Source organism: Eutrema salsugineum, unplaced genomic scaffold (genome assembly GCF_000478725.1).
Source record: "Eutrema salsugineum unplaced genomic scaffold, Eutsalg1_0 scaffold_20, whole genome shotgun sequence".
NCBI lineage: Eukaryota > Viridiplantae > Streptophyta > Magnoliopsida > Brassicales > Brassicaceae > Eutrema > Eutrema salsugineum.
The window spans coordinates 1829484-1841926 of record NW_006256828.1 but is presented as its reverse complement, the minus strand read 5'-3'; the positions used below and the strand labels follow the sequence as shown (position 1 = coordinate 1841926).

The 12443-nt window shown below is 35.6% G+C and overlaps 1 protein-coding gene across 1 annotated transcript; it reads left to right on the top strand.

Annotated features, from left to right (window-relative positions):
* Positions 1–2634: 2634 nt before the first annotated feature.
* Positions 2635–4038, top strand: LOC112086399. Its single transcript, XM_024155283.1, has 2 exons — positions 2635–3272; positions 3381–4038. Exons 1-2 carry the CDS (start codon positions 3242–3244, stop codon positions 3749–3751), a joined length of 402 nt encoding a protein of 133 aa, XP_024011051.1. The 5' UTR covers positions 2635–3241; the 3' UTR covers positions 3752–4038.
* The last annotated feature ends 8405 nt before the right edge of the window (positions 4039–12443 follow it).

Below are 12443 nucleotides of genomic sequence, written 5' to 3'. Positions count from 1 at the left end.
TGACCAGAGATGCCTTAGGCATTCTAGGGCAGTCTCGTTACTGACTATGAAGTGAGTTACAACCGATTTGAAACGATTAGTGAAGTCCTTAAGGCTCTCGTCGCTGCCTTGCTCATTCCTCATGCATATTCCAAACTAGGTCAGGAAGTCACAAGGCTCGGTGTCACCTTCGTACGTCTTGATCTTAAATTTTTCAAGGTGCCAAGCTGAAGTGCTGGCGAATCTTGGTGTGAATGGCGTTTTTGTGTCTCTTGAATGACACGGTCTATTCAGGGGGCTGTGCTGGTTTCCATATGCACCTGAGAAGTGATTTGACGCAATTGTGCTTTCATGCTCTCGGATTCGGCATCATGAGAAAGTTCTTGATGGAGGGCTGACACGGCTGTCACTCCTTGTGTCGTAGAAAGAACCGTTGCCGCGGGTTCTTGCTCCTGATTGAGGTCGTTGATGATGTAACGAGCTCGCAAAGGAGTTTGAGATTTGCTGAGCTCGGCTATCTGAGCTGCCATTAAGCTAAAGCGCTCCTCGCTTTGCTTAGTCACCATCTCGATCTGAGAGATGAATGCTTGCAGTATGTTAGCATCGAGTGCTCCGGCTGTGGAGTTTTCAGTGGGAGGATGGGGAAGAGGGGGAGGTGGTGTTTGCCCTCTTACCTCCTTGGAAACGGTGTGATTACCCTTCTCAGTGTTCTCCTCATCTCTTTTCCTATGAAGGAGATTTGCTTCCATGTTGTCAGGCGAATTTGTCATTTCCAACTTGAAACTTTCCGCTCTCTGATCTAAATGACTGTTTAAATTTTTTGAAAAGATTCTCTACAGCTCCGATCTAAAGGACTGTTTAAATTTTTTGAAAAAATTCTCCACAGTCGGTGCTAATTGTTGATAATTAATATCGGGAGTTAAAACAGTAATTTAGATCGAAGTCGGTTTATTAATATCAGATCAGAAGATTACAACTAGTTCGGTTTACGAACTTAAATATTAACTATCAGAACTTAGAAATCAGAGTGCTAAGAGTATTTTTGAGCTCTTTGATCTCCGAATATCTTGCGATAAACTTGTGTCCTTTGAGAAGTCTCTTCTCTTCCATATATATGAAATTTATGTCGGTCTAAGAGCATGTTTCTTTAGATCTCTTCTGATGTGGGACTTAAATATTTCCTTCTTTTTAAGCTGAGAGAAGAAAGTTTTCTTCTTCTTCCGGACGGATTTTTTCATCGACTTTTCCGTCGAGGGCCTAGGTCGGCCCACGAAATCGTTTGATCTAGTTTCCTTGTTACTCTTTTCATTAACCGGATTTTATCATACCAATCTCAGAGAATACCGGAAAAAACTAGAATGTGCAGTTTTCACCTCTAACACCTCGTATCTAGTTGTAATGCTGTTTCCCTTAAAAACTGTTCAATTCATATTCACCTATATCTAGAATAATGTTTTGCAGCTGGGAATTGGGGCTTCGCAGAAAACGTATGGACAAAGCCACCATTCTGTTATTGTGACCTCTGTCGTAAGCTATAATTATGTTGGTTCTTATCTCTTGCTTCCTCCAAGGTTCTTCTCTGCCTCTGAGATTGGACGAAAAGCACATGGCAATGGTCATGTTCTATCTCGGCCAGCATTTGTGGCTTTCTGAGTCGGCGACGATTTTGGTGGTGATGAATCCATGAGCGGCGGTGATGTTGGTTTAATTTTGTTATAATGTTGTATTTCAAAAACCAAAAAATAATTGTTTTGGTTTAGTTTGTAACAAAAATGTTAGTCAAATATATATATTATAATTTGAACTTACAATTAATATTAATTTGTTAATTTCAAATTTAATTGAAAATAATAAAAAAACTAGTAGGATATTTTCTAAAATTTTCCTCAAAATTTACAAACCAAAATTTTTAACGAAATTTTTCTATTAAATTTTTTGTATGAAATTTCTAACCATTTTTTTACTATTTTAAATTGTTGATGGTATAAAATCTACAAAAATATTTGATAGAAAATTAGTAAGAAAAATTATAAATTTTTAATCAGATAAATGGTAGGAATATGTGATATAATTTTGTAGTTAAGTATTGTATCATAAATGCAAACTGATTTCCTCCTTTTTGTGTGGAATTGAACGTACGAGAAACATATTCAACAGCAATCAAATTTAAGAAAATTTCTTTATCCGTGGACAAGAACTTTTTTTTATAAGAAATGGACTCTTGCGTCTTGGCCATGATACTGCAGAGCTTATATTTGTCTGAATATCGGGAACACGTTATTCGCTGAAAATTCTATTATTGGATAGGTGGTATCTTTAAGAAGTATCTCAGCATGAAAGAAAAAGATAGTAAAAAGATAAGAGAAAAGGTGAAGATCTATCGAGAACTCTTGTGAGAACGTCTTAGATCATGTCCAGTAGAGGTTTATATGGGTTTATGACCCAGATTTTTAGGTAAAAACAATTTAAAATAAATGAAAAAAATCTCATTTTTGACGAACCGACTCTTTCGGACGAGTTTGATGAACTCGCCTCTTAACCACGTGTAAGCTTCTAATTGGCCAAATATTATATTGTGTTTCTCGGACAATTTTTTATTTTCTCGACATTTTCATTTCTTCATTTCATTTCTCTTCGCCGACAATTTTTAATCGTTTTTCACGAATTCGATTCATCATCATCTCCTTCCACCATTTGTGATCCTTCCGTTTCTCTCTCTCTCAATTTCATCTGTTTCCTCCTCTTTCGTTGCTCTGAGAGGCATGATTTCGAATTTTTGGGTTTTTGTTAATGGAAATGCATGATTTCGAATTTTTGGGTTTCGGTTGATGGAGATTTTAATTAAACTTGATTGCTAGAACTCCCTACTAGGCTATGAACATTCCTTTTTCGAAATATCTGTGTGGTAGTATGTGAGCGGTTTTGATGGTGGTGTTCTCAATTTGTTTTTTGTTTCAATTTCTGATTTGTTTCGTGATATCCCAGATTTGGTTCTCTTTGATGAGTTTATAAGGAGAAGTATGCTATTTGAGAACCTTTGACTTTGATATATTGAAAAAGAAATACAAACTTGCTTCTCAAACTCGTACTTGTTTTCTTCTTTTAGAGGAATTGAGTTTGTTCATGGAGAAGCTGAATGATGTATATTACGTCGATGATGATGGTCAGCTTAATGATTTCCAAGTTGATTCTGGAACCTTGGCATGTGTGGCGTGTGGCGTTCTTGGCTTCCCCTTAATGTGTGTGGTACAGCCTTCTAAAAATGCATCTGTCAGCAAGACAAGGAGAGATAGGTAACATACACTCATTTTCAAGCAATAAACGCATACCAGAAGGTTTCCATTGCCTTGGTCATTACTGTCAGCCAAACAGTCAGCCATTGAGAGGCTTTGTTCTTGCAGCTCGAGCTAACGATCCTGATCATGATCATCGCCCTCCATTGAAAGAACCGGTGAAGTACACTTTAGTTTGGAGTTCAGATTCAGATTGCTACTTCTGGTTGTCTGTTCCTCCAGCTGGTTACAGAGCCGTGGGAGTGATTGTCACAGACGAAGCAGAGGAGCCTAAGGTTGAAGAAGTGAGATGTGTTAAAGAGGATCTTAGCAAAAAGGTTGTGTACTCGTCGAAACACAGGTTGATGCGTCGGCGCTTGCGTTTGTCAAAGGAAGCAACAAACCGGTACGTACTCGTCGAAACACGGACACGCGAGTTTTCTTCACCCTGGATTGTATCTTCAAGGCTCGTCGAAGCTAGGAATTGGAGTGAGAAATGATGCTGGGAAAAGCAAGTATGTGTTGAATTTTAGTCAAAGGTATAGAATTGTAGCAGCTGAGTATTTAGGGGAAGGAGCGGTTTCAGAGCCGTGCTGGCTGCAGTACATGAAAGAGTGGGGACCAACTATAGTCTATGATTCTGCAGCTGAGATTGATAAGATCATTGCAGTATCTATCTAGCCATTTGAAACTTGTTGTTAATTGTGTTTCTATACATTGTTTTTATACGAGATTGTGTGTATTTGCACGGTCCAGCTCACACCAATGCTGGTTGGTTCAATGATTTCTTGAACACAATCTTTTTGTCTTCAACGATGGTGGCGATGATGATTGCAGTGTTCTTGGACAATACTTATGCATATGCAATTGCGTAAATTTTTTTTTTTTTTTTGATGAACCTCTCTTTGAATTCGCCAATAGAACACAAAATATAACACAGGTTCTTCAATAAACTCAAAACAAAAAAAAATTTTATTTTATTTTGGTGAACCCCAAAGAGAGATTCACTAATGGACATGCTCTTATTGATGTTCTATGGGATACTCTGTAAAAAAAAAAAAAAAAAAAACCAATTGGGATACTCTCAGCAGTCAGCACCAAACTATTGCCTTGATCCTTTTCATATTTTTTTCTCGCATCGTCCAGGTATATAGCCTTTTGAAAATGTTGGTTCGTCACGTTGAGAGCCAACGTCAAATGTTTTAGGATGTCTCGTCTGGTTGGATGGGGCAGAATCCATTTAGCTAGACCTAGCGTGGAGCTCACGTTATGTTGATATATTGAATTCTGATTGAAATTTTTAGGAATCAGGACGTGAGATGTAAATGAGAAGTTCGGAAATCTAAATATATTATCCAAAATAACAAAACAAAATTCACGAGTATGGAACAAAAAAATATCCAATTCAATTTTGAAGTAAAATATAATCGGAAAAAAGGACGGATAAGGATTCAAATAAGAATTCGAGTAATTATTGTTATTCGTTTATTAATCACTTAAACTTTCGATAGTTTGGTGATAAAAAAAAAACAAGATCTCTATAGTTAATTATAAAGGTGAATCACCATAGCTAGTTATATATAGGTTTATTAATTTCATAGTCTACTTATTTGCAAATTGTTAATAAATTGGACTAAAATCAATATTTGTCAAAAAAAAAATTCAACTAATCAAAATCTCTAAAATTTCATTTTTAATAACTACCTATTACCTATTGAGAAGTTCGGATAATCTTATTCTTATCTTTATCCTTTCTTTTATCTATTCAAATATTATTTTTAGACCCGAATGAGATCCGGAAAAGTTGGGAAAAATCAAGACGGAGTGGATTATTCTTCCCAAAAAAATTCAGGCCTACTGACACCCAGTGGCGGAAGCAGATAAGCCACATATTTATGCTAAGATGCTACCTTTGATTAAATCTTGAATTCTTCAAAGTAAGAAGTTGAGGTTTATCCCAGAAAAGAGTATTTGTTTCAGTCAGGTTTCTAAGCTCCTCAAGCATAATTCCGAATGTCACCGTAGTTGAAAAGCTGCTCATTTTCCCTTGAACACTACTAGAAGTTTAATGGATCCATTACCGTTTCTGCAAAAAAAAAAAGTCATTTCAATCTGGATAATGGATTTTCCAAATGCGAATGTCATCACAAAATGATCATATCTGTATATCAAATTCAAGTAAGTCATGTTTGTTTGAAGAATCATTTGTATGATTTCTACGCTTACCACATAGAAACCAATGAGCAACGGGCATTCAGAACAGAGGTCGAAAATTAAGCCAAGAAATCATCGACTCTTCTATGTATCAGATTGGGAGAGTGACGAGAGTCTGTCAGCCACTTGCACTCTCTGTAAAATTATTAAGGACAAAAGTGGATAAAGTGATCAAAAGATGTATTAAGAACTTAAGACTTGTTTAAAGAATATATTCTTTTTATTAACCTTTAGAAAATTACTCAAAACTAAAGGCTTTCAAACTCATAAGTGTTGCAACAATCTCTGCAACTCCTTATATAAGTTTGGATTACTCCTAAACCCATTAGATAAACATAAAGAATATTTCCTAATTACTCTAGGTTATTTCATAATCCTTTTAGAAAATAGTTTAAGTTGACTTGCTACTTAAGTCATCTTCAAGTTTAATCCAACATTCTCCTCCTTAAGTTTGAAGTCTTTATTTGACACTTCTTGAACTCCTATGAGATCTCTCATCTCTTTGAATTTTATTCTTCCAAGTGTTTTAGTCAGTATATCAGTCTCCTGCTCTGCTCCAGGAACATGCTCAACATTCACTTGGTCATTCTCGACAAACTCCCTTATAAAGTGATATCTTCTGTGTATATATTTACTTCGACCATGAAACACCAGATTTTTGGTGAGTGGAATTGCAGATTTATTGTCAATTCTAACTGTCACCTTCTCACAAGATGTTCCTACAACTTCACTAAGGAGTTCCTGAAGCCATATTGCATGTTTTGCAGTTTCTGTACCAGCCATAAACTCGGCCTCACATGATGATAGAACAACAGTTTTTTGCTTTTGCGAACACCAAGTAATTGGACATTCATTTAGATAAAAGATGTGGCCGGTTGTACTCTTACCATCATCTATGTCCACATTGTGGCTGCTATCGCTGTTAGCCTATAAGTCCAACTTCTGTTGATTCCATTCGCTTGAATGTAAGACCGTACTTGAGAGTTCCCTGTAAATACCGCAGAACTTGCTTCAAATATGCTCCATGTGACTCCTTGGGTTCCTGCATAGTAACTCAGAACACCAATACAGTAAGAGATATCTGGTCTTGTGTGAAGCAAATATCACAGACATCCAATGTTTCTTCTGTATTCTTTTTCATCGATACTCCATTTTTCCGGTGCTTTATGCAATTTCAAACCTGAATCTATTGGAGTGTGAACTACATTACACTCTCCCATTCCTGTTTCAGCCAAGATTTTAGTCGTATACCTCTCTTGGTTTAGCATGATACCACATTCATGTTGTAGAATTGCGATGCCGAGGTAGTAAGTTAACTTTCCCAAGTCACTCATCTCGAATTTCTTTGCCATTCTCCTTTTGAACTCCGAAATCGAACTCAGACTTGATCCTGTGACGAGTAAATCATCCACATATACAGCAACTAGAAGCAGGTGTTCCTTCTTTTGTTTTCGATACAAAGAAGGTTCTTTGGAGCATTTAGTGAATTTCAATTCTCGCAGGATCTAGTTCAACTTTTCATTCCAAGCTCTTGGTGCTTGTCTAAGTCCATACAAAGCTTTGTGTAGTTTATACACTTTTCTTTCAAGTCCTTCGATCACAAACCCTTCAGGCTGAGCAGCATAAACTTCCTCTTTCAACGTTTTTATATCAAGGTGATGCACTTTCCACCCTTTTGAGCCTGCTAAGGCAATGATGAATCTGATTGTCTCAATGCGAGCTACAGGTGCGAATACCTCATCAAAGTCAATGCCATGCCTTTATACATACCCTTTGGCCACAAGTCTAGCTTTATATTTGTTTATACTGCCATCAGAGTTGCACTATCTTAAAAACCCACTTTAATCCAATGGCCTTTGCTCCTATAGGAAGATCGACAAGATTCCAGGTTTTTTTCTTAGTAATAGATGCCATCTCTTCTTTGCAAGCATCTCTCCATACTCTTAATTCCATTGCTTCTTTCAAATCCCATGGTTCTTCATTCATTGCTAACAATAAGCGCTCTCCCTCTATCTCTGCTAAGCAAACAAAATCCTCTAAGTAACCAGGCTTTCTTATTACTCTTGATGACCTTCTAAGTGAAGGCTGTTCTTGTATTTTTTTCCTCGGTGCTCTCTATTTCGCTCACATCTTCTTCTGCAGCAACTCACTATCAGAATCATCATCATCGTTTCTTTCTCTGTTTTTTGGGAAGCTTCTTCTCCTCGGGTCCCTCATGTTGAAGTGTGAATGTTGCAAATTCATTAGTAATGCTTGTTCCTTGGTTATTCCACTTCCACCTTTTCTTCTTGTGAAAAACTACATCCCTGCTTACTACAACCTTTCTTGTTTGTGGATCCATTAGTCGATAGGCCTTCAATCATGGTTATGTCCCTAGATGCACAAGCACTCTTGATCTATCATCCAGTTTCCTTAGATGTGGTGCCTTTTTTTTTGCATAAACAATGCACCCAAATACACGAAGATGTTCGATGTTTGGGCGTTTCCCTTTAAACGCTTCGTATGGTGTTTGTGCAGCTAGTGACCTTGTTGCGACTCGATCCAGAAGATAGGTGGCATGCCTGACTGCTTCTCCCCAAATGTAATTTGGTATCCTCATGTGCTTCATAATGCTGCAAGTCATCTCCATCAAATTTCTATTTCTCCTCTCTATTACCCCGTTTTGTTGCGGTGTATAAGGGACGGTTAGATGTCTCTTTATTCTGGAATTGTCACAAAAATCCTGATATTCTTGTGATACAAACTCTCCATCTCTATCTGTTCGCAATAAATTTATGATGGCCCCTGTTTTATGCTCGACTACTGCTTTGAATCTGTTAAATTTTTCACTCTTCTCTCTTCAAAAGGAATGACCACATATATCGAAAATGATCATCGATCAGTACAAATACGTATCTGTTTTTTTTGCAGCCGTAGGAGGTGTAATGGGTCCACAAAGATCTCCATGAACAAGCTAAAGTATGTTTGTGGCCTGATATGATTTGCAGGTTTCTTTCTAGATTCGATGTTAGGTATTTCTGTGACTAATTCCTTTTTTTATCATTGTCTTCATAGTCTCTGAGGCAATATGTCCTAACCTCGCGTGTCACTTTGATGAATTGCTTAATGCCGTGATCTGTAAGCACTTAGTGTTTCTCCAACTCCATGATTACTTTGTATAAGAAATTCTTTGACCTGTTTGCCTTTACAAGGAGTCTTCCATCTCGATTATGTAGTGTTAGATAATCTTTTCTCATTCTAACATCGCAACCAGTCTCTGTAGCTTGTCCCAAGCTGATAATGTTACTTCTTAGGTCTGGTATGAAGTATACAATGTCAAGCACCTTTCTTTTCCATCTTTACTGACAAAAAGGATCGATCCTTTGCCCTTTATGTCTATGCGTGAGTCGTCTCCGAACCTTACTTTGAATGTGGCCGTCTTGTTAATCTTTGAGAAATAGTGTCTGTTTCCAGTCATATGGTTACTAGCACCATTATCCAAATATCAAACATTGTCTCCATCGAGACTTGTTTCAAACTCGTTTAGCTTCACCTTTTCTCATATAGATACACCACCTCGTACATCATTAGTTCTTCAGCCTCTTGTGTGTTGTCTTCATTGTTTTCTTGAGTTTCTTGAAGCTTGAGAAATCGGTCTAGACAGTTAGATGTGCAATGCCCTGTTTTGTCGCATCGATAGCATGTGATTTTTGATAGGGTTCTTGCTCCATTGGATCATCCACGTGCACGACCTCTTATAGAAGCGTCCTCCTCAACCTCTGCTTCTATGTTCACCATTAAAATTATGATTTTCTTGAGGTTCCATGTTTGCATACATGAGTTTATCCTGTTCCTCTACAGTTTCTCTTTCTTCTTCGAAAATTCTTTCTTCGTTGGCTTTTAGTCTTCCCATTATGTCTTTGAAGCTTGTAGTGTTCAGGTCTAACACTTGCTCAAGCGAAGCTACTATGTGTATGTATTTCTTTCTAGGAAGACTCTTAAGAAACTTCCTGACCAATTTTGGTTCTTAAATAGTTGTTCCTAATGCATCTGATTTTGAACAGATTTCAAACCACAAAAGTTGTCTATTGTCTCTGTGTCTTTCATCTTGAGTCTGTTAAATTCAGCTATGACTGTCTGCAATATCGCCTCTCTCACTCTTTCTGCTCCTACATGTCTTGATTTAATTGCATCACAGACCTTATCTGTCACGTCTATAAGCATCTCAGGTATCGATTGAAATATCAAAGCTATGGCCATGTCATTCTTTTCGCCATCAGCTGTCTCTGTCTCAACAGTCTCCCAGACTTTGTGTACCCTGAGTAAAACCTTCATTCTCATGGCCTATACGGTATAGTTAGTTGTGTTTAACATGGGACAATGGATTGAGGAGCTGCTCGCCTCCTTTGCGCGGGTGTTAGGGACGACGATATCCCCCATACTTTGATATCATATGATCTTCGTGATCAGTGTGGCTTCTTCCTTTGCAAGATCGATTAACTTCTGAAGCTCTGATACCAAATAAAATGATCAAAAGATTTATTAAGAACTTAAGACTTGTTTAAAGAATACTCTTTTTATTAACTTTTAGAAAATAATTCAAAACTAAAAGCTCTCAAGCAGTAGTCAAACTCATAAGTGTTGCAACAATCTCTGCAACTCCTTATATAGGTTTAGATAACTCATAAACCCATTAGATAAACATAAAAAATATTTCCTTACTATTCTAGGTTATTTCGTAATCCTTTTAGGAAATAGTTTAAGCTGACTTGCTGCTCAAGTCATCTTCAAGTTTAATCCAACAGTGGAAAAGGGAAACTCGAACGCAGCTTGCTCTGTTCTCTATAGATCAAGGAAATTAACAAATGAAAGGAAAAAAAAAAAAAAACTACTCAAACAGAACCAGGGAACAAATTAATATATAAAAATCTTGTGCGAAAGAGAAATCAAACAAGAACATAGATTATACTGTAAAATAGACTAATTAAGTAGGCGTAAGCTTGGAACATAAGAACACACAAGTGGTTTAGCATTTTTTGTATGGAGATTCTCTGAGAACCACTTCTTTCAAGGATTCATCCTTTCCAACGATGTAAGCTATGTTTCGAGTAGCTTTATATCTGTCTTTGTCAAAAAACCACAGCGACTTTCTTCTTCTTGTCAATGAAGAAACTCGCATCTGTAACTGGAAACATAAAGTCACGTGCAACGAGTGTTTTCATATTCACTTCTAAAACACACCTTGCTGCTCCAGGACACCGCGTTAGGATCAATTTTAGACGTAACCCATATCTCCATCTGTAATGGATCCTCTCGCTGAAATAAAATGGTAAGCTGCTCTTCTCTGACACTAGATAGACTCACAGTATCTTCAGGACACCACTCAAGAGGCAGAGGCAAACCATATCCAAAACTCTCTCTTGTGAAATCAAAACAGACTAAGAAAAACGGGTCTCCTTTTTCGGGTGTTTCCGAATATCTGTCTGTAGCAAACCAGTACGTATCACCACGCCACAGCTAAAATAATATATTTTCAAATCTGTATTGGCGACATCAAGAACCCTCCGTGAATCGGATTGATTTAATGCATTTGCAAACTTAAAGTATTCTCCGATTCATATAATTTATTTCCCATCTTTCTTTTTGTTTTAAGCCCGATTAGCGCCTAGCGCAATTTCGAACAAAAATTTTAAGTAGCTTTGCATCCTTTTCTTGTATCATACATACATATATTCAAGAGTGAAATTATCCATTTTATTAAAATTTAAACATAGTTAACTAACTATCAAAGAGAGTCAACAAGATGATGTACTATAATTAATGGTGGTCAACTTGGACAACCAAACCAAAAATCCCAAATTGATTTAGATTTAGATTTCTAAAAAAATTAGTTAAATCTAATTTATTAATTTGGGTTATTTGGTAGGTTTTTTAATAACTAAAAATCCAAATAAAAACCATTTCTTAGGGAACGGTGTATTGAACTGAGCATTTGACTTATCTGAATCTTATCTATATAAAATGGTCAACTCTCTCAATTTGACTATTACATAATATTTTAGAGTTAATATGTAGATGATATGTGTCAAACTTTAATTTAAAGTTACTATTTTAAAAAAAAAATAATAATTAATAAATTTTAATACTAAGTTTTCAATCACTTATAGAAAAATAAAAGTTTTTTAATAATTTATTTTTAATTAAAATTTATGTAGATAATAAATAAAAATTTATGTTATAATTAACTGAAAATATTGATAGTTTTTTTATAATTTTTTTTATTTTTAATGACATTACATTTTAAATTGATTGAATTATAATTATATAATAACATATAACAAATAATAATTATATTTTTTCAAGAAAATACAAAAATATGTCGATTTAAAATAATTTTTAAAAAAGTATGCACGTTACATACATACATGTATTCTCCTAGTTAATATAACAGGTCTTATGTTATTTAATATGTTTTTTAAAAGAATATTCTAAATCCAATTTTATTATATACAGAAATTGTAAATGTTTCTTAGAATTCATTGTTATTGAAAAATTTTTAAATACTGAGATTATAATAAGTTCAAAAGATTTAGAGGAGTTTTTTCGTTAAAATTACAAAAGGGAGTAAGGTGTATTGAACTTAGTATGTGAAGTGAATTGAATTAATATGACAAATCATATCTTTTTTATACATGAATTTTTAAAAATATTCTAAAATCAAGTGTATTGGATATAAAACTTGTAAATGTCTCATAGAATCTATTGTTATTCAAAATGTTTTAAGTACTAAGATTTTAATGATTTTTTAGTTAAAAATACAAAAGCTCAAACCTCATGGTTTTATGTGGAATTTCAAAAAATTTTAAACCAGATCATGACAACTTTCATAAAATCATTGAAAGAATCATCTAAAATCTTATTAAAACTTAAATTACGTCAAATGTTTAGTGCACTCCCAATCACCCCTAATATCTCTGCTCCGGCTTGGTTACATCAATT

Bases quoted from the DNA above. Each gene is read 5' to 3' on its own strand.
- LOC112086399 (XM_024155283.1), top strand. From the start codon at position 3,242: ATGCATCTGTCAGCAAGACAAGGAGAGATAG. The intron at 3,273-3,380 runs GTAACATACACT...TTGTTCTTGCAG, and splicing joins AGCAAGACAAGGAGAGATAG to CTCGAGCTAACGATCCTGAT.